Genomic DNA, 21,033 nt, shown 5'->3' on the forward strand with positions numbered 1-21,033 from the left:
TGCTTTTTGGGTGTTTTTAATACCCCTGACTCAAGGAGGTTTTAAAAACACCCAAAAAGCAAAACCTGGAAATTTGGTTTATTGGACCTTTAAAAAAACTCCAGATTTTTTGTTTTATTTATCAAAATGAGAGATGCTAGAAGTTGGGCACCCCTGCCTTGAAAATCCAAAACAGTCCAGTTGACAGATGATTGCGCGGCATTTCAATTTGTTTACGACGGTTGTGTTGTTCCGCGGCTCGTTCAATCGATTTTTTGAGGTGCCTGTTTTCGTAAAATTTGGTGTTTTAAAATAGTGCAAAATGTCCCGCTACGGCTTGAGCGCTGACGACGATCGCTTCCTGGCCGAGATGGACCAGTCGGAGGATGTCGGCGCCGATGCCGCACCCGAGGAGGGGGAGGACAATCAGCCGGACGACTCGGACGGCGAGGAGATCCAGATGACTTCCAAGCAGGTTGGAGATTTGTGTATTTTTTTGGGTTTTGAATTATTGATTATGTTGTGTCTTTGTGGCAGGTTCTCGACGCGCTTCAGCGCGCCTGGATGAACGAAAAGTTTGCCGTGCAAATCTTGCCGTACGAGGAACCGATCGTGGACATGGTGCTGAGTCAGTTGGTTTACATGGAGGAAAATCTGGCAAGTACCAATAAGAACGAAATGTTGTACATTGCCCACCGGATGGAGGTGGAGCGGATACGGTACCTGCTGGCCAGCTACCACCGGTGCCGCTTGCAGAAGATTGAGGAGTACACGTTCCACATCCTGGACGAGGAGTCTAAACGCGCGGCCGGGGAGAAGCGGCTGTCGGCGGGGGAGCTTCAGTTTGCGACGGATTTCTACAAGAGTGTGGAGAGTCACTTCCACCAGGTGGCGGTGCGGCACATGCCGCGAAGCTGCCAGGATGATGAGAACATCCGCAAGGTGGTTCCGAACCTGGACAGCCACGTGTTTGTGCGGGCGAAGGAGAACGTGGCGGAATTTTCGATTAGTGCGGACCATGAGACGATTAATGTGGCGGCGGGATCGGTGCACATGTTCAAGTATCGGGACGTGGAACCGCTCGTGTTGGAGGGGATTGTGGAGTTGATTTAGGGTTTTTAAATACAGGTTATTTTTTTGGTATTATTTATTTGGCGGATAAATCTTCTAATTTGCGCACCGTTATCACAGCCGCCACGTGCTCTTCTAGTACTTCATCGGAAGGGTTTGTTTGGTCCCCGTAACTTCCATGGCAACCGGAGGTTGTTTGGTTCCGAACTTTTCTGCAAGATTCGTGTTTGTCATCAAAAATTCATCGTAGGTAAACAAAAACAAAGAACTTTTTGAAACTGTTTGAAGATTTGTGGCGAGTTTGTGATTTCTTCACGATGTCGCACAAATGGAACCACAATTTTCCGAAAATTGCACGTGAAGCAGGTTTCGCGATTCGTGAGCTCTCCGTCGGTCACTGCATCGACTGGAGATTCATTGGTAACGTTTTTGGCGTCGTGACAAGTCGTGATTATGCAATGGTTTTGTTCTATTTTAATTTTAGCTTCCATCGATCCGTACTCTATCGTAAGTGAGAGGGACTACGAAAAGCTGGACGAGTTTATTCCGCACATTTCGGAGGTTCCCATCGGAAGTGTGCTGAACAATCGGATTTTGGATCCGGCCATCGGGAAATACTTCGTTTTAGCTCAGTTTAGCGTGCAGTATTTGCTGTTTTGCAAGCAGTTTTTGGACGAGACCGTGATGGAGATCCGGAATACGGCCCAGGACGTGCAGAAGGAGAATGCCCGATTGGAGAAGATTTGTCGCAAGAAAAACGACGAGTTGATGACGTTGCATCGGCGATTACAACGCGCTGAGAACGTCCAAATTCAGCAGCATGCCGTTTACCCTTGTTCAAAGTGTACGAAGAACTTTATAAGCTCGGAACTGCTGCACTCGCACATGGTTCGAAAGCATGGCGTTAGCCATGAACCGGAACCGAGCGTGACCGCCGGTAGGAAGCTGTCCGAAACGGATTCAAACCTGATCAATACGATCAAGCTGGAGTTGGAGGTGAAACAGCTGAAGGAAAGACTGAACGTGGCGGAGAAGGACTTGATGGACCAGCGCAGCCGAGATCATCGTTGTCACAGTTGTGAGAAAGATAGACCGAAGGAGCGGGAACAGCCGGAGCAGAGCAAACAAGTGCCGATTGAGGTAAAGAGCATTGCTATCCAAAGTAATCTGGAAGACTTCAAAGACGTCAACGAAAAGGAAGTCCAAACGAGCATCCGCAGCAAAACGCCCGAGACGCCTCCGAGGTTGTCCCCGATCCAACGACTCACCCCGTCCCCAGTCCCCTTAGATTACATCTCCAAATCCGACCTGGAGGCGATCGTCCGCGAGCAGAAGGAACAGTTTGAAGCGTGGAAGACGCTCGAGCGGGAAAAGTTTAACGGCGAAATCGAGCAAGTTCGGCGAAATTTGACCGCGGCGATCCACGAGCTGGAGAAGCGACCCGCGTCGATTCCGGAACAGCGCCACGTGCACGACGAGGAAGACGACCGCATCTGGAAGCAGCGATACCACGAGCTGGAACGGATGTACGAAAACAGCCAGCGACAGGTGCGTGAGACGGTGCAGAACGTGGAGGCCGTCTACGAGGATAAATTTAAACAGTTGGAGCGGCGAATGGAGCGGAAAGAAGCTGCCGTTGAGATTCGACGGGAGGAGAGCAAAGTTTTGTTGCCACCACCTGAACAGGAGCAGCAGGTCGAGTCGGAGATTGATGAGGCCATCGAGGAGCATGGCTCGGCCTCGGAAGAGGCTGCGCAAACGGAGAGTGACGACGAAATAAGGGCACTTGAAGCGGCGAAAGCTCGATTTTTGGCCAAGATTGCCGTTGAACCACCCCCGGAGGTTTCGCACGAGGTGCCACAGAAACCGGAGAGAAAGCTAGTTTCGCCAAAGAAGCAGATCATGAACACTTTCAAGACGCGCTTGAAGTCGCTTGGGATCGACCCGAAGGCCAAGTCGCTTCCAAAGGATGATCTGAACACGGTCGCGGAAGCGATGGCCGAGCGGAGAGATGTCAACCGAAAGAAAAATCGTGGGTTCTTCATCACAAGAAATCAGTTGTTGGCAAAGGTGGATCAGATTGCGAAGGGAAAAATTGGCGAATCGAGCAAACAACCTTCAAAATCGGAAGATTTGCCGGTCATCAAGAAGAAAGAATCCGCTCCGCAGCCGGTTCCAAAATTCCGCTCTTCACTCCAAACGCCTTCCGAAATTCTGCCCGATAGACCGAACGCCCTTAAAACGACGACCTCTAACGCAAACCTGTTCAAAATTAAATCCGTCGGGCCAAACTCAAACTTTCTGTCCGTTCCGGAAGTCAAACATGCCAACAACAACGACGAAATCCTAACCGTCCAAGCGGAAATCAACGCCTTGCCGCCTTCCCTGCGAACCTCCCCGCGAGCCTCATTCTCCGAGTACGAACGCCACCTGGAACGGTTGCTGGACACGCCCATCAAACAGGTCGGCACCCCACCCGACCTCATAACCGTCGAAGGCCGCAAGGAAGCGGACCAATCCGATTCGAGCGATTTAAACGCGGCGAAACCCGTTCCAAGAAAGCGTGTTTTGTTCAACCTGGACAAACAAGGTAGCGGCACAACGGACGCGGTTCCAATCGGGCCGACGCTCTCCTCAACGGTCATCCACGTGTCCAAGGCAGACGAAGAATCCGACTGGAACATTAGCAGTTTCGAAGATGAGAAATAAAAGAAAAAGTACTTCCATTTTTTTCCGGCTTATTCAAAGAAAAACTTGTGACATTTTACAACAAGACCTAGTTTTACGCAGTTTACCTCCGCCTCCGGTTGCAGACCTGCGTCCAGCCCGGCTCGACTTCCTCCTCCACAAAGTTGGTCGTCGATCCTTCCGTGCTGGGAGCGCTCATCGCAACGGTTCTGGTAAACGGAGGCGCCTCAACTTCCATGTCGTCATCATCATCTTCCTCCTCCTCGTCGTCCTCGGTTCCACTGCTATCGTCCATCTTTTGAACCTTTATCCGGTTGCCCGACTTGATCCAGATCTCGCACGGTCCCATCCGGGCCAGCTCCGCCCTCATCTCGTCCACTTTGTTGCTTTTGACCAGGTTCAGATACTTGATCAGAATGTGACTAATTTCTAAAAAAAAACAAACAATTTCAACCAAAATCCAGAAGCCCAACCCCACCGTCAACTACCATCGATCGACTCGTCCTGGCAGATCGTTTGGAACTCCTGGTCCATAATTTCCTCCAACACCTCGCGCAGATCGATAAAGTCCACCCTTTTGTTCTCGGTGCAGTAGCAGGTGACGTAGTTGATAATTTCAATTGCAGTCTGAAACGGGGATCGGTGCATCATCATCATTTCGTGTTGGTTGTGTTGGTCCGGGTGATCCGGAGCAGCCAGCGGAACACTTACGTTCAGCCCCAGCGCGCCTCCCATGCCGTGCTCGACGGCCAAACGCAGCGCGGTCCAGCGGTTGAAGATGTTCTCGACCACCTCCTTGAACAGCTCCTGCTGCTGGGCGAGGGGCGGAGCGATTGCGGCGGCGGCGGCCATCGGCTCGGATTTTCTTTGGGAGAGAACTTTTTTTTTCTTTTCAGCTAAACCCAAACACTGCCGGATCGACGGGAACACATTTCTGTTCTGCGGTCTGCCTGGGCGCACGATGTGTCAAAGCGGGCTTCGAATTCGATTGTCGTCAACACAGAGGGGTCATTCAATAATTACATGATTGTTTAGAAAATCTCGTTTCTGCAGAATCGGCAGAAACGACATGCTTGCAGACTCTTGGAAACAGCGTTAAAAAAATCAGAATGTGTCAAAATGTGCATGATGCCTTTTGAAATGTTACCGTCGAAATAATACAAATTGAATGTGATGTAAACTGTGAAAAACAAAATTTAAACGAAATAGAAGAAAAACATACTAGTTTATTACGAGGTTTACTTAATAAACCGCGTGCTTAGATAATTTTATTATAAAAAAAGTCAAGTGTTTCATCTCGAGCTAAGATTCGAGCATCTCGCTCATAAAATTTGTAATGGTCCTAAGAATGATTTTTTTTAAAGGTTTGGTTCGCATTTTTTATTTTTCAAAATTCTCATCAACTGTCTGCCTGATGATTGAAAAGCATTCAACTACCTAAACCAAAGAACTTAACAGAAAGCTTAGATTAATTTTGTAACTTGATTCCTGAACCGACCCAGTTGAAAATCGTAGGACAGATTTTCTCCAGCATCTATCGGATGTGACTCATTTTACGGTGTGCAATTGCCTTATTCACACAGAAATTCTAATTATCTTAAATCTGGGAAGAGGCACTTCGTCAAACCACCAAATTCGAATCAATAAATATCAACAAAAGAAAGTAGTTCAATTCAAAATAATATTTATTTTTTCCGTTAAAATCACTTGCTGTCTGAAATAAACCAAATCAAAACGCAAAATGGTCACAAAACGCGAAAATCAACAAGATTGCTACGATCAATTGAACTCTTGCGCGCATATCTTTGAGACCTCTACAAGAAAATCACCAAAACTGATATTTTCTCAATACGCGCAATACAAAATTAAAAAAAAACCCATTTGAAAGAGGATTTTCTCTCGGCAGCATCTAAACCTTAAGTCATAAGTGACATTTCAGTTTGACAGATGTGCAGTTACTGATTTTTCAGCAATGTTTGACGAATTTCAGCAAAAGTGATGCAAAAGTGAATCGCATTCAGTTATTTATTTTACTGTAATTGCAATCCAAAATTTGCTGTGTAGTGTTGTCATTTTGTGATACTTTCCGGCTTACATTTTTGAAAATCATCAGGCTTTGAATTTTGAAATGTGTTTTTTAACTTTTCTATAAGTGACATAACGGAGAAATTTAGTTTTTTATGACTTTTTTTTAAAACCTTGAGTGTTCGCTTCAGTATTTTTAAAAGTTCGACGCCAACATTTCAAAAAGCATCATGTACAAACCATGCGTTTTGAGAAAAACGCATTTGAATGTTGAGCATCCATTTTCAATTCCCATTTTAATATAAAAGCAAAATAAGATGTTCTAATAATAACAAACGATGAAAAACGTTGCTTTCATTGATACTTGATCATCCAAATTCAATAAAACATTATTTCCGTCGTTTTATTTAAGAAAAACAAACATAACTTCTTTTGAAATCACTAACGTCTATATCACCCTGCTGTCATTGAGGGGGACGCTTTGTTATGATTCGTTTTTCTTCGCCGAATGTACATGGCGCTTTGTTCATGATGCTTTTTTTTCGTGACGAGGTTTATGTAGTCTTTTGTTTGACAGGTTGACAGGGCTATATAAACAGGGACTGCTGATGGCAGAGATTTTGTTTATGTTACTTTATTTAAAATCATGATTAAATAGACTTTACTGAAGTAACTTTTGCTCATTTTTGGTGGAGAGGTAGCTTATTAAGAGTACTTTTAGAATATGCAATAACCCAGAAAGTGTCAAAATGTACATGATGCCTTTTGAAATGTTACCGTCGATTTTTCAGCAATGTTTTTGTTCATTGACGAATTTCAGCAAAAGTGATGCAAAAGTGAATCGCATTCAGTTATTTATTTTACTGAAATGGCTATCCAAAATTTGCTGTGTAGTGTTGTCATTTTGTGATACTTTTCGGCTTACATTTTTGACAATCATCAGGCTTTGAATTTTGAAATGTGTTTTTTAACTTTTCTATAAGTGACATAACGGAGAAATTTTGTTTTTATGACTTTTTTTTAAACCTTGAGTGTTCGCTTCAGTATTTTTAGAAGTTTTGCGGAATTGGGTACAAAAGCCCTATGTCAATTTTTATGTAAAACGGTAAAACACCCCGCATAATCAAAAACCATCGGGGGAATAGTCCAAACTATATTACTACTAAAAGAGATGTAGTTACCACATACTTAACCATTATCATATAGTTACGGCACTATACAAAACCATAACGAAACTGATCGTCAAATGATGACGTTTTTATTGAAGTAAATCTAATGATTCTAACTATTTTTGAACTATTTGGGGTACAATAACCTTACACTAAACAGTTCGGATTGTTTAGACAACGTGACTCAACGAAAAAATGTACAAGTCCTAATAGTTCAAACAATTTATCAACTTTATTGAGAACAATATAGCAAAATTCCACAGATTTTAGATTTTTATAGTCAGAACCTGTAAGAACTAAAAACCTACTATAAATGCTATAGTAGAACACAATTGATGGCGGCCACATTTTTTCGATAAGTTTGTATAATCCAAATAATTTGTCAACTTACATGAAGTAAAATTACTATACACCATACTATTTTGAATTAAAAATTTCTATAAGTCCAAATAGTTCAAACAATATTTCAACAGTATGGAGTACAATTACAGTTTGTTATATAATCCAACTATATGTTAAACGATTGGTACAAAAATTTCAACTTTTATCAAGTAAATTGATCACAGTCGATTCCTCTGGATGATAGAGAACCTTCAACACCCCCACTTCTCCTCAGATTATCAGAAAACTCCCCAAAAGAAGAAAAATGTTACGAGGGCTTATGAAATTGACTTTCACTATTCCAGAAAAAGTAGGCATGCTGTTCTTACCATACACCAAAAATATGTGTACTACATGGTGGACTATTACTGTTCACTATAAAATGAGTCAATTGTTTGAACTACTTGGACTTATCGAAAAATACTTGCCCCGAGCTTGCTCCCTAACACAACATGTCACCAAAACCACTGAAAAACCACCAACAGATATAGATCAATCGGATAAGGCGGCAGCAGTTCGGCAGCAACGTAAATAACATCACATATAATGGCGGTAAACATTCACCAACTATCGATAGAACTTAAAAATCAAATTTGATTATATCCGAAGTAGTTTTCACAACAATTGTAGGGTTCATTTTTGCGGTCTTTTTAAAGTGTCGGCAAAGTAGTGTCGGTAAAGTAGTTTTTCAGAAACTATATAGGAATAGTCAATTTTTGGGCAATGACCATTTGACGTAAAATCCAAGTTTATAAAAATATTTACATATGTATGAAAACCTCATATAGTTTTCTGCCTAACAACTAATTTCTCATATAGTAAAATCGACCAAAACTATTTTGGGAATGGAATTAATGGTTTGATATATCGTACATATATAGTTGGGTTACAATTTAATGTATAGTAGAGACCATTTGATAAATAGTTGAGTAACTATTTGTCATAAAGTAGTTATATAGTTCATGACTATGCGGGACACGATTAAAAACCATTTCTGAACACTTTTTTCATTTTAACGCAACAATTTTTTTTGACAAGACAACATTTTTTCGATGGATCAACTATGGTCCCCTTGGAACGAGCTGTCAAGTCGGAGCTTTTCTGTCAAGAAGGATCGCGAGGTTAATTTTTCAAAATTGATTTAAAAATCCATTTTAAACTCTTTGTGGTTGAACAAAGGGTCATTGTACTCAGAAAAATAAGCTTTATCGCTGTAAACAATAATATCAGCAATCTAAGCTTCATTTTAGGACCCAATTGTGCAACTCTATTTTCTGTATGCATTCGTTATTTTCTGCAAGAACTCAAACGAATTCTAAACATTTCTTTTGTGGCACCCTGTTTTGTCACACTTGGACAAGCTGTCAAAATCGTTCTGCTAGTGTAAAACAAAATGGATAGTGCGTGATAGCTGCGTTTGATAAAATTAGGAAAAAGTCCAATAAAGTGGTGCAGAAATTTGGAAAATCTTTCGCAAAATCATTGCCCAGGTGTTGTGTTACATCGGTGTAAAGGGTTACGTGAGTTTGGTGCGTGAAAAGTGTGCAAATTTTCGGTAAGAAATTTGGTCGAATTTTAAGGCAGTCCAAAATCACACTTGCCAACATTTTTTCTCGTAGCTTCCTTAGACCGGAGAGAGAGAGAGAGAGCGAGCGAGAAAGATGTCCTGGCCGGGAAATAGCTGGCCGGCTCAGCCTGCGGCTTACGGCGGGTACTCGACAGCGGTTCCCCCGCCGAATGTAGGGCCAATGGCTCCCGCTATGCAACCGGGTCCGGGTGCGTACGCTCCGGATCAGTACGCCCAGTGGCAACAATGGCAGCAATACCAGCAGCAGTACGCCCAGTGGCATGCCCAGTACGGTGAGCAGTACGCGCGGCAGATGGGCACTCCGATGGCGGCGGTGCCGACGCCGGCGGCCATTCCCATACCGACTGTGGGCCCGGCCCCGTATGCCGCCCCTCCACCGACGACGCTGGCCGCGCCTCCACCTCCAGCCGAACCCCACCCGGACACGCTTGCTGCCAGGAAGTCGAGTCAGGCTCCGCCGCCGCCACCGCCCCAAGAGGACGAGCAAAGCCAGAAGACGACCGAGGAGCTGGCGTTTGACGAGCAGTTCCGCAAGTGGGAGGAAGAGTTCGAGAACTGGAAGAGCAAAAACGCCAACCATCCGGACAAGTCGGCATACCGCGAGTACGAGAAGAAGTTTATCGAGTGCCGCAAGAAGCTGCTCGAGCGTCGCGTGCAGTTGCGTAACAAGCGCCTGGCGGAGTTGGCCAGCAAGGCGAGTGCGCCGCCGCCACTGCCGCCTGCGGCGGAAAGTGTTGGCCAAGGGATGGGACTGTTTGCAAATGCTTTGGGCGGTGGGGGAGGAGGTGGCATTCCGGGTTTGGACTTGCTGAATGAAAACAGAAGGGACGACGGGAATAGGTTGGTGGCTTCCGGGGAGGTCGCCGAAATTATTGAGCTGGACGACGATAACGACATTGATATCAAGCCGGATATTTCCAAAGTGAACGCGAATGCTGCGGCTGCGAACCCGGTTACGGCGCTGGCGTCGCTGTTGAAGGATCCTAAAGTGAGCGCGCTGTTGAACATAATTACGAACAACGCCCAGGGGACGCTTCCGAATTTGCCGGCTGGACAAAGTGACATTTTGCAGAAGCTTCACAGCGCAGCGGGGGCCGTTGTGAACGCTAACGGTGGGCTGCCAGCAGCTGTGGCTCCTGCGCCGCAACCACAAGTCCCGTTTATGGATGAACGCAGTCGTACTTCGCTGCATTCGGGCGGTGACCTTGATGACCGGTCACAATATGCGTCGTACCAGCAGCAGCAGCAGCCACCGCTGCCGCAAACTCTCAACTTTGCCGGCATTCCCGGAGTCTCGGCACCACCGCCAAACTTGGCCAACAATGGATATAATACTTATGGTGGCTTTCCCGGCACGGCCTTACCTCCTCCAAGCTATGTTACAGGGCCTCCTCCTGCTGGTCCAGTTCCGTTGATGGGCATCGACATAAGCCGTCCACCTCCGATGTCGGGTTCGCCAGCGCCCAGCAACGCGTCGTCTTCACACAGTCAGAATCGCCAGTCTCGTTGGGGCCAGGACAAACCTCCCAACAGAAACCAGAAGCAGCAGCAGCAGAAGCAGAAGCAGCCGTTCAACGGAGGAGACTTCCCGAAAGGACCGCCACCGCAGCAGCAGCAACAGCAGAAACAACAGCAACAACAACAGCAACGTTCTTCTCGCTGGGGAATGAAGGAAAAGCCGCAAAAGCCTGGACCACCGCCGAAACCGCAGCAGTTTAACGGTGCAAAGCCAGCCCCGCTGGCCAAGGAGCTGCTGGACGAGCGCAACCTGCCCAACTACTACTCGGGCCACCTGGACGAGCTGCAGGTCGATCCGGAGTTGGGCACGCCCTGTGCGGTTCCCAAGCCGGAGTGGATGACCGAGGAGGAGTACGACGAGATATTCGACCGCTACGAGCACGTCGAGGCGTTTGAGGAGCGCAAGTACAAGATGGAGCTGGCGATCCGGCTGCTCGAGCAGCAGAAGAAGAAAGAACAGCAGAACAACGGAAAGGACGTCGGTCAGCGGTTACCACCGGCGAAGCGCCCGAATCCGTTCGCCAGCGACGATGACTTCTTCCGGCCGAAGCAGGTCATCGACTACTCGAACGGGGCGCCGCAGATCATCGACTATGGCCACAGCAGCACACCCAGCAACAATCAGGGCAACAACGGCAGATCGGAACGTAGGTGTCGCTTTGTTAAAGAGTACAATCATGGCTTGTTGGAATACGTTGAATAGAGAGTTGTTAATTTGCTTAGCTTTTCTTTGGTTTGAATTTGAACATATTGCCGAAGTGTAATGCGCTTTTATTCCAGGTCCAGGTCCGCCAGGTCAGCCGAATCGCTTCGACTACAATCATTCCCAGCAGCAGCAGGGCTTCGAGAATCGGCCGTTTAATGTGGATCGACCTCCGCACTACACGGAGACTTCCACGTCCAAGCTCGCCCAGATGCACGCCAATCCGAACCCGGACGAAAGCAACCCGAGCTATCCGTGCAAGTTCATCCTGATGAACGACAACCGGCCGAACCGTCCCAGCACGAAGCGCGGCAAGCGAGCCTCCTCGATTCGCAAGCAAAAGCTCCGCGAGCAGCAACAGCAGCAGCAGGGTCAACAAGGACCGATCCAACCGGAAAAAGAACAGCAGCAGCAACAACATCAGCTTCCAAAGCTCGACGCGCCGGCGCCATTTATGAATGATCTACCGGTAATGAACGCACCGCCGCCATTTATGGATGACCTGCCACCACCGGTGGCAGCAGCACCCGCTGCACCATTCGTTCATCCGGCGGCCTTCCAGGACGAACCGCTGAGCGACTACGAGCTGGAGATGAAACGGGGCGAACCCGTTGAGGATGGTTCACTGGTCGTGCCGTGCACGATCGTACCCATCGAAGATCTGTTGATGAAGCCGGCCCGCTTCCAGCGGCCGTCCAAGATTTGCTTCGTGATGCGTGGCCTGCCCGGCAGTGGCAAGTCCTACCTGGCACGCGCCATCAAAGACTGCGAGGTGAAGCAGGGTGGACAGGCACCGCGGGTGCTCAGCCTCGACGATTACTTCCTCGTGGAGACGGAGGAACGCGAACCGGACCCCAAAACGGGACGCCCGGTGCTGGTCACCAAGTCCGAGTATAAATTCGACGGCGACATGGAGGACATTTACATGCAGAACCTGGTGAAAGCCTTCAAGCGAACCATAACCGAAGACGTGTTCCACTTTATCATCGTAGACTGCCCGAACGAACATCTCAAGTACTACAACGAGTTCTATGCCATTGCGCGATCCAGCGGGTTCAAGGTAGAGCACGTCTTCGATGTCCCCAAACATCCCCCAACGCAACTAATCCATATATTCAATTCCCACCCAGGTCTTCACGGTAACCCTACAGACGGAGATCGATCTGTGCATTGAGCAGAACGTGCACAACCGTACGGCGGACGAGATCCGGTCGTACGCCAACAACTGGACGCTCGGGCCGGACGACCACCCGTTGATCAATGCGAGCGTTCTGTTTGACGAGGAGGGACATGGGGTGGCGGGAGCGGGAGCTGGAGCAGTGGTGGTCTCCGCAGATATGGATCTGTGTTCGGATGAGGACGAAGGCTTCCAGAAGGATGGGGAAGCAGCCAAGGACGGGAATGGTGGTGAGGAATCGGTGGCGGCTGGTGACGGGGCGGCTGTGGCGGAACAGGTGGTAAGTATAAGATGATTGAGGAGTTTTATAGATGTTTGCAAAAGAAAATCCAGATTTGAAGTTTTAAACTTTGTCCGTACATTCCTTACGTTAAAAATTATATCTTTTCGTCAATCAACAAGGTGTTTTCAGCAAACTTGTTGGATGAACCCGTTAAAAAACACTTAGAATTTATTATTACTACTAAATTTTTGTATTTAGAAAATGCGCTCAGACAATTGAACACCTCGAACATAAAAAAAATGCCATCAAAAATTTTCAAAAAAAAAAACTGTTGAAAATAGTCATTCTTACTGATAAATAATAAAAAATGTAAGCAAAATTATGCTTAATACAAAATTTATTTGACTCCTCGCAAACCTTTTTGGGAAACTTAAGGTAAAAAAAATATTGCTAAAAAAATTAAAAATTAATTTTGTAAAAAATGTATAAAAGATTCTGAAATGTTTTGAATTGTATTTGTCATCAAACAGGGGGTTTTCCAACTGATTTTGAATTTACAGTTCAGAAAAAAACATCATAATTCGTTGATATTCTGTAAATCTTTGACAGTGGCCGTACTGTAAACAAATGTTGAGGTGAAACGGGAAGGCTGCGCCATATTGACACCACGACTCAAGTTTTTGGAAGCAAGTTTTGGAAAACGTCATAATTTAAAGAAGTTCTGTCCTTTGCAGACGATTTTTACCCGTTTTCGTCTTTTTCCGTTCTTCTCCGAGTTTCGTTGTTTTTATTTTTACATTTTAAATTATCATGCGACCTTTTCAAATATCAAGCTTGATTTTTGAAACTGGTGTGCGTCCGGAACAGCTAAAACTGATAGAAATAGATTGGAGTTATGATTTTTTGAAAAAAATACGGGTTTTGCGAAAATACGGCAGAGGTCACCCTAATGGCCAAACAAAAAAAAAATTAGTTAAGGAACTCCCAGAAATATGTGGAGTCCGACCGGAGAACTTTTTTTTAAATCATGCTGTTTTCGTGGGGAATTGCTGTACACTAGGGTGGTCCAAATCCGGACTTTTTTGGGGCTACCCCCTGAAATCAAAGATTGACCCATCACTAGGCTAAATTCCAAATTTGAGCTCATTCTGACCACGGGAACCCCTCCCTCCAATCGCTTAAAGTTTGTATGGGAAAAATGTATGGGAAAAATGTATGGGAAAAATCTCAATACAAACTGACTATTTTAGTTGAAAATTATAATAAACATGCCAGAAACGCAGCGCAGCGGATAGCAAACGAAAACGACGACGACGACGACGACAAAAGTCCAAGCAGAGAAACAGCGCGCGCTTGTAGGTAAACAGGCAGGCAGGCGAGCAAGCTCGTGAGAGAGTTTGAACCTGAGAGAGAGCACGTGCGTGTACGAATTGGAAATAAACATCGTTGTTAGGTAGCCCCTTACAGCTGGCCGCGCAAAAATGGTCAGTTTTGGGCGCTAATAACTTCGCGGGAAAAAATCCTAAAAATATTGTGTCTTCGGGAAAGTTGTTCTAAATTTAATGAAGGTTCTACATTTGAGAAATGGCAAGAATCGGATAATTATGGCGCCTTCCACAGGTAAAAAAGTAAAACAGTTGCTTTTCTCCATACATTTTGACGATTTTTCCCATACAAACTTTAAGCGATTGGAGGGAGGGGTTCCCGTGGTCAGAATGAGCTCAAATTTGGAATTTAGCCTAGTGATGGGTCAATCTTTGATTTCAGGGGGTAGCCCCAAAAAAGTCCGGATTTGGACCACCCTACTGTACACACATATTTTTTTACTGCTGTAAAATTAAAATTTGATATAGTTTCCATCTGCTGAAGGTGCTATTACACTACGGCAAACAAGCAAACAAAATCGCACTTTTTGACAGTAGGCCAGTTTCACTGCTTTGTTTGTTTGCGTGTTTGCCGCAAACTGCCAAATACGAAAAATTGCGAGTTTGTTTGTTTGTTTGCGGTCGTGTAATGGCTCCTTGAAACTAACCTATACATTAGGGCGGTGCAAAAATTTGTACAGGAGCAATGATATTTAAACATGCAAAAAATAATAAAAATAAAAATTTTATTTTTAGTAAACTAAGTAAATTAAACCTCGAAATGAAAAAATAGGTTTTTAAATGTTTTTTTTAATTTAACCTTTTTTTCTTTACAAATGAATTGAAATTTGACTAAAATAAAAGCCATTTTGAAGAAAAAGAAACTCAAACGCCAAAGTTTGCACCCACTCATTTAATCCTATCGAGCGCAGCCAATCATTCGGTTGCATGCTGACGAATATTGGGCCAGGCCTACTGCGTTATGTTAACCGGAAATAGGATTACTTTAAAGATTTAAGATTTTTCTGTAAGGTTATGACAGAATCATATAAAAAATGAAATATTATTAGTTTAACAAATTAAAATTTTATTTCACAGGATGACGCTGATGAAGACTCAAACTTGGACGGCCAGGAGGTGAGATGCGACTAATGAATTGGAATTTCTTCTTTATGCTTTCTCAGCAGCGCCGCGGATTTTGTCGAACTTCTTTTTTTTCTAGACTTTTTGGGACTTTAGATTCAGATTTTTTCAGGAGTAATTTTAGATATTTTTCCTATCTAATGTTTGAACGAATGTTTGTACAATATGTTTGTACAGTTACAGTTCATACACTTATAGCTTATACTAATATATGGGAATATTTCTCAATGGGGCATATTCTAAAAAAAAAAAGCAAAAAAGGTTATTTTTGTAACAAAGGTGGTTTCATCAAGGATGAGCTCTTTCGGGGTCTGACATTTTAAATGTTTATAATTAAGAGTAAACAAAAAATCGCAAACCAAATACAAGAACCTTTCAACGACTCACACGTCGCACGTTGATGGACTTTATTCAAATGACCTTATTGGCGTGTATCTAATAGCTTGGTGGAATGTTCACGAGCAAATGGGACACGGATGCGACCGAGCAGAACCTAGGTTGGTATTATTTGATTTTCTCATCAAACTGTAACCATTTTGAACTCTTATGAAAATAACTTTCTTTTTTTTCTTGGAAATAAACACTGCAATTTTTAGTTGTTTCTACAACAATTCTAATGCACTTCATTTTCTCACCCTTAAAACAAATCCAGCTCGGTTGGACGGCATCAGCAAGCCCCCGCGACGTCCCCCGACCATAGAGGACTTCCTGCAGTCGGACGATCAGCTGCTGGACGAGCGGTACGCGCAGTCGGACGGTCCGCCGAACGCCGGAGGAAAGAAGCGCGTCCGCTGGGCCGACATCGAGGAGGCCAAGGCGCAGCGCCGGATGCGCGACATGGGCTTCGTGGTCGGCGTCACCGACTGGAACCGGATGATGGATCCGACGGCCGGGGGCAGCGCGCTCACCAAGACCAAGTACATCGAGCGGATCGGCCGGAACAGCTTCCGGCGGAACTAGGCCGGTTTTTTTTTTGAGGCCGTACGCACGGTGCGGTTTGCCGCCCTTTTTCTAGATAGAAGCTTCTCAAGTTGGTTTTTTTCGCGCTCGAAAGGACGTTTAAATATCTTACGGCAAACCGCACCGTACAGAGGCGCCCTAGATTAAGCTGAAAAAAAAAACCCTTTCAAAATTACTTTTCAAATATTATGAGAAAACCAAAATAACGCATGAAGAGAAGAATATGTGTGAAAACAGTTTGTACTACAATTATTAGACGACTTTCACGTATTGTGAACAAGAAATGCAGAAACAGCATTCAACAAGATGTATTCGTTTGATAGTTTGAACACTTTTCAAAAAAGACTCTAAAAATAATCACACTGAAACTTATTCAACAAACACAATCAATTGGCATGCGTTAAGTTGAAACACTTGAAATTCAAAGCTAGCATAAAATAGACAAGATTTCAGTTGAAACGAATCGATCGAATGGAATCGAGCTGAATTTGCTAAATTTGAACCCGTTTCTAACAACTTGCATCAGTAGCATAATACTAAAATATAACTGTATGGGATTAGAAGTTCCGTAAATATCCGTGTGTGTATTTTTGATGATCCGAAATGTCTCTTCTTTTTTTTATTTCAATATTCTGCCAACTCGAATTGCACAAGCATGATGAGATATATCGTCAACCTTCCAATCACCTGGAATATAGAAAACTCGGTGTAAAAAGGTTTGAATTAATTTCGACTAATTTTTCGCTTAATAAAAAATGTTTTTTGAATTAATAAGTTCGCCCAAAAATCAACCCAAATAAACGCAATAAAAAAAAAAATAAAGCCTTGACAAATCAAATTCTTTTAACGGTGCACATCAACCAGAGTTTTTGCATCCAGATTTTTGTTACAGATATTATAGTATCTTCAATACAACGGGTACTATTGGAATACTTGTTTATCCTCTAAACTGCCGCTCTAATCGTGTCCGCCCCATACGTAAGCCGAGAAAAACGCTTGTCAAAGTTGTCCCGCCCATAAGGCTACGTGTTAGAATTTCACGAAAAAGAGGATTTTTTCCGGGTTTCTAGAACAAAGTATTACATTTTATTGGTTTTTCTGATAGTTTACATGATTTTGAATCAAACTGCATCATTACCTAAAAATTTACGAAATTACATATGGGACGGACTAGCTTCGAGTGGCAGTAAAGTACTTAAAAACTTAAAAACTTAAAAACTTAAAAACTTAAAAACTTAAAAACTTAAAAACTTAAAAACTTAAAAACTTAAAAACTTAAAAACTTAAAAACTTAAAAACTTAAAAACTTAAAAACTTAAAAACTTAAAAACTTAAAACTTAAAAACTTAAAAACTTAAAAACTTAAAAACTTAAAAACTTAAAAACTTAAAAACTTAAAAACTTAAAAACTTAAAAACTTAAAAACTTAAAAACTTAAAAACTTAAAAACTTAAAAACTTAAAAACTTAAAAACTTAAAAACTTAAAAACTTAAAAACTTAAAAACTTAAAAACTTAAAAACTTAAAAACTTAAAAACTTAAAAACTTAAAAACTTAAAAACTTAAAAACTTAAAAACTTAAAAACTTAAAAACTTAAAAACTTAAAAACTTAAAAACTTAAAAACTTAAAAACTTAAAAACTTAAAAACTTAAAAACTTAAAAACCTAAAAACTTAAAAACTTAAAAACTTAAAAACTTAAAAACCTAAGCCTGTATTTTTTGTTATATTTGTTTTGCAAAATAAAAAAATAACAGAATTACAAAAATTACAAAAGTTACAAAAATTACAAAAATTGTAAAAATTACAAAAATTACAAAAATTGTAAAAATTACAAAAATTACAAAAATTACAAAAATTACAAAATTACAAAAATTACAAAAATTACAAAAATTACAAAAATTACAAAAATTGTAAAAATTACAAAAATTACAAAAATTACAAAAATTACAAAAATTACAAAAATTACAAAAATTACAAAAATTACAAAAAATACAAAAATTACAAAAAATACAAAAATTACAAAAATTACAAAAATTACAAAAATTACAAAAATTACAAAAATTAAAAAATTACAAAATTACAAAAATTACAAAATTACAAAATTACAAAAATACAAAATTACAAAAATACAAAAATTACAAAAATTACAAAAATACAAAAATTACAAAAAAATACAAAAATTACAAAAATTACAAAAAATACAAAAATTACAAAAATTACAAAAATTACAAAAATTACAAAAATTACAAAAATTACAAAAATTACAAAAATTACAAAAATTACAAAAGTTACAAAAAAAATCATGAGAACATTTGGTTGACGAGCCTAAATATGAGACCTTTTAGCTATACTAAAGTGATTTAGAAATTTTAAATCCAAGATGGTGGCTTATTAGGTTTCAGAGCCTAAACCCTAAATGCTGGAAAAGTAAAAGCTCATACCGAGTTCACCATCGTAAAATCCACCGTGTAAAGACCGCAAATATCGATTTTGTAGTTGTGGTGCAACATTTCCACGGTAAAGAGTTCAATCTGAAAATCAGAATTGTCTATAAATATAATTTATTTATATTAACAAATCCCAAAATACCTACGCTCAAATCCAACCGAAAATCAACATCGCACAGGAAGAACTCGTTCAGCAGAATTGCCGACTTTTCCGCCTCCTCCGTCATTCGGGCGTACACCGAGGCGGTGAAGTAAAACTGCAGTCCATTCATCACCATAAACAGGAACGAGCTCAGCCACTGGCCGTAGTTTAGGGGCAGCCCCGCTCGCAAATCCTTTACGGTCGAAATGTACTCGAAGTAAATCTGCGGCGACAATAAAATGGTGAGAATTGCGTTCAGGTGGTCCTTAAATTAGCACGAACCTCCGCTAGTATGATCAGACATTGGTACGTTGTGACGAAGATCATCGGAGGGCTTAGAATTTGGACCAATTTTTGAACCAGTCTGGTAATGGCTCGATGTAGTCTGCAAAGGTGATCGATTTCGATGGCTAATCGCTTGCAGATCGTCAGTTTGAGACCGCGATCGAAGTGATGCCAGCGCGTTTCTTGGTTATCCAAATGGGATAGCTGATCGATGCAGTTGTGAATTTGTAGATTTACTGCTTTGTACAGCAGAGTGCCCACGATGGCAATCGATTGGAACAAGTTGCAAAACAGTAGCATTTGAAGAATGGACCACGTGTTGACCAACCAACATGCCATTAGAAGTTTGCTATGCCCAACGGTGAACGGGATGAACAGGGCGAAGGTGAACGGGAAAACTATCACATCTAACAAGGTAATTTTGGAGAAAAATGATTTGAGGACACGCCCATCCATGTCGTGGAAACTTTTGAAACATTTCGTCAGCAACTTTGCCAATCCGTTGAAACAACATTCAATTTCATCCAAATGTCCTGCGATAACTCCCAAAGTCACCATCAGAGCTAGAAACGTTAATCCCATCTCGTTGATCAGCAGAAAGTTGCTCAGTGGTGATTCCGGGATCATGAAGCTCTCGAGCAAGGCGTAATACGCAAAGGGAATCAACAGCAGGGCCGAACTGATGTGAGCTGCAATCCTCAATTGGCGCCATCTCGTACGGTAGAATCGTTTCCCTCCGGAGTCGTATTCGAGTGGAACGATGCAGAAAAATTGCATCGTTGGAAGCAGAATCTTCCAAATCACCAACACGGTTGTCCGCTTAGAGGGCATGGCACGTGCGAACTGGAATTTGGAACCAACTTCCGGGTTGAGGATATTTTTGTGGCGTGCAGGTGATTGACATGTTTTGTTAAGGTGCGTTCCAAAATATATCACATGTTGCGTGCGTAAATGTTTATACAGCTCTTTTGTTCATGAAGATATAACAACTCAAGGGATTATTTCCTACTACTGTTATCTCCATAATTTATAGTGGATCCTTCGACTTATGCTAAACTACCAAGAGCTTCCGTTTTCCAAAAGATCCGGAAAATTTCACGGACGTTTCATTTTTTTACATTCAAAATCAAACCATTAGTTACTGAGACATTAGAAAATTGAGGGTTGTTTGGGTTGAAAAATTTCAAGTTTCCTTTCTCTTTTTCTTTAAGTCGCTGTATCTCAGCAACCAGAGGTCTAATCTTCAATGTCTCTTAGACAATTTTATAGCAAATTTTCTGAACTTTTAATTTTTTTTTAGAAATGGTCACAATTTTTAAAAATTGAAAAATGCAAAAAAAAAAAAATATTGAAATCAAACTTTTGGTGGCTTTATCTTGAAAACTAACTTAACCCACCGATGTGGTTTATCCAGTCCGGAGATAATCGAGTGACATTTTTTTTGTCCACCCACCTACACACATCCACACAGACATTTGCCCAGAACATGATTCTGAGTCGATATGTATACGTGAAGGTGGGTCTACGAGGTCAAATTAATAAGTTCATTTTTCGAGTGATTTTATAGCCTTTCCTCAGTAAGATGAGGAAGGCAAAAAAAAACACAAGTGTCACTTAAGTGGTCATACCTTGAGACTGAGCGTTGCCAGATCTTCAATGTTTTGGACTCATGGGAAAGACTCATTACCTAACCAATGATGGGTCGGATGATGGATCCGGAGATAGTTTACATACATTTAAGTGAGATCCGGCTTCAAAAATGTTCATAAATATCACTCAAGTGGTCATAACTTAAGACAGGGTTGCCAGATCTTCAACGTTTTAGACTCGTTTGAAAGGTTTTTCAATCAGCTATCCATCGTTGGTTTGGATGATCCGGACATAGTGTTCGTATAGATAAATGAGATCCGGCATTAAAATTCCGGTACCCGATTCGCAACTCTGACACTTTTTTATACGTAACTTTTGAAATACTTATCGGATCTTCAAACAAATCAATAGCGCAGTATGGGGCACCAAAACGGATCGAATGCAACTTGTTTGACTCAAATCGGATCAGCCAGTGCCGATAAAACTTGGCAAGAATTTTGAGCACCAAAAGGAATACGCACACACTCACAGACATTTGTTCAGTTTTCGATTCTGAGTCGATAGGTATACATGAATA

General features: G+C 42.3%; 5 protein-coding genes across 7 annotated transcripts; 3 read left to right on the top strand and 2 right to left on the bottom strand.

Annotated features, from left to right (window-relative positions):
• Positions 1 to 194: 194 nt before the first annotated feature.
• On the top strand, positions 195 to 1,188 carry LOC6044734 (DNA replication complex GINS protein SLD5). Of its 2 annotated transcripts, XM_038258943.1 has the most exons (3): positions 195 to 454; positions 517 to 1,107; positions 1,171 to 1,188. In XM_038258943.1, exons 1-2 carry the CDS (start codon positions 302 to 304, stop codon positions 1,090 to 1,092), a joined length of 729 nt encoding a protein of 242 aa, XP_038114871.1. In that variant the 5' UTR covers positions 195 to 301; the 3' UTR covers positions 1,093 to 1,107; positions 1,171 to 1,188. The 2 variants fall into 2 exon arrangements, with proteins under 2 accessions (XP_038114871.1, XP_001862197.1); XM_001862162.2 differs by lacking the exon at positions 1,171 to 1,188 and having other exon boundaries at positions 517 to 1,133.
• Positions 1,189 to 1,196: 8 nt separating this feature from the next.
• On the top strand, positions 1,197 to 3,791 carry LOC6044733 (zinc finger protein DZIP1L). The gene is made up of 2 exons (XM_038258942.1): positions 1,197 to 1,470; positions 1,535 to 3,791. The coding sequence occupies exons 1-2, from the start codon at positions 1,368 to 1,370 to the stop codon at positions 3,757 to 3,759; spliced, it is 2,328 nt and encodes a 775-aa protein (XP_038114870.1). The 5' UTR covers positions 1,197 to 1,367; the 3' UTR covers positions 3,760 to 3,791.
• On the bottom strand, positions 3,772 to 4,711 carry LOC6044732. The gene is made up of 3 exons (XM_001862160.2): positions 4,450 to 4,711; positions 4,227 to 4,365; positions 3,772 to 4,167 (listed from the first exon to the last, which is right to left on the bottom strand). The coding sequence occupies exons 1-3, from the start codon at positions 4,588 to 4,590 to the stop codon at positions 3,842 to 3,844; spliced, it is 606 nt and encodes a 201-aa protein (XP_001862195.1). The 5' UTR covers positions 4,591 to 4,711; the 3' UTR covers positions 3,772 to 3,841.
• Positions 4,712 to 8,686: 3,975 nt separating this feature from the next.
• On the top strand, positions 8,687 to 16,566 carry LOC6044731 (YLP motif-containing protein 1). Of its 2 annotated transcripts, XM_038263643.1 has the most exons (7): positions 8,687 to 8,868; positions 8,933 to 11,066; positions 11,200 to 12,182; positions 12,253 to 12,579; positions 14,985 to 15,023; positions 15,472 to 15,526; positions 15,682 to 16,566. In XM_038263643.1, exons 2-7 carry the CDS (start codon positions 8,975 to 8,977, stop codon positions 15,987 to 15,989), a joined length of 3,804 nt encoding a protein of 1,267 aa, XP_038119571.1. In that variant the 5' UTR covers positions 8,687 to 8,868; positions 8,933 to 8,974; the 3' UTR covers positions 15,990 to 16,566. The 2 variants fall into 2 exon arrangements, with proteins under 2 accessions (XP_038119571.1, XP_038119572.1); XM_038263644.1 differs by lacking the exon at positions 15,472 to 15,526 and having other exon boundaries at positions 15,682 to 15,870.
• Positions 16,516 to 19,322, bottom strand: LOC6044729 (gustatory receptor for bitter taste 66a). The gene is made up of 4 exons (XM_001862157.2): positions 18,864 to 19,322; positions 18,586 to 18,804; positions 18,434 to 18,523; positions 16,516 to 16,676 (listed from the first exon to the last, which is right to left on the bottom strand). The coding sequence occupies exons 1-4, from the start codon at positions 19,320 to 19,322 to the stop codon at positions 16,614 to 16,616; spliced, it is 831 nt and encodes a 276-aa protein (XP_001862192.2). The 3' UTR covers positions 16,516 to 16,613.
• Between the last annotated feature and the right edge of the window lie 1,711 nt (positions 19,323 to 21,033).

Source organism: Culex quinquefasciatus, chromosome 3 (assembly GCF_015732765.1).
Source record: "Culex quinquefasciatus strain JHB chromosome 3, VPISU_Cqui_1.0_pri_paternal, whole genome shotgun sequence".
Classification (NCBI taxonomy): domain Eukaryota; kingdom Metazoa; phylum Arthropoda; class Insecta; order Diptera; family Culicidae; genus Culex; species Culex quinquefasciatus.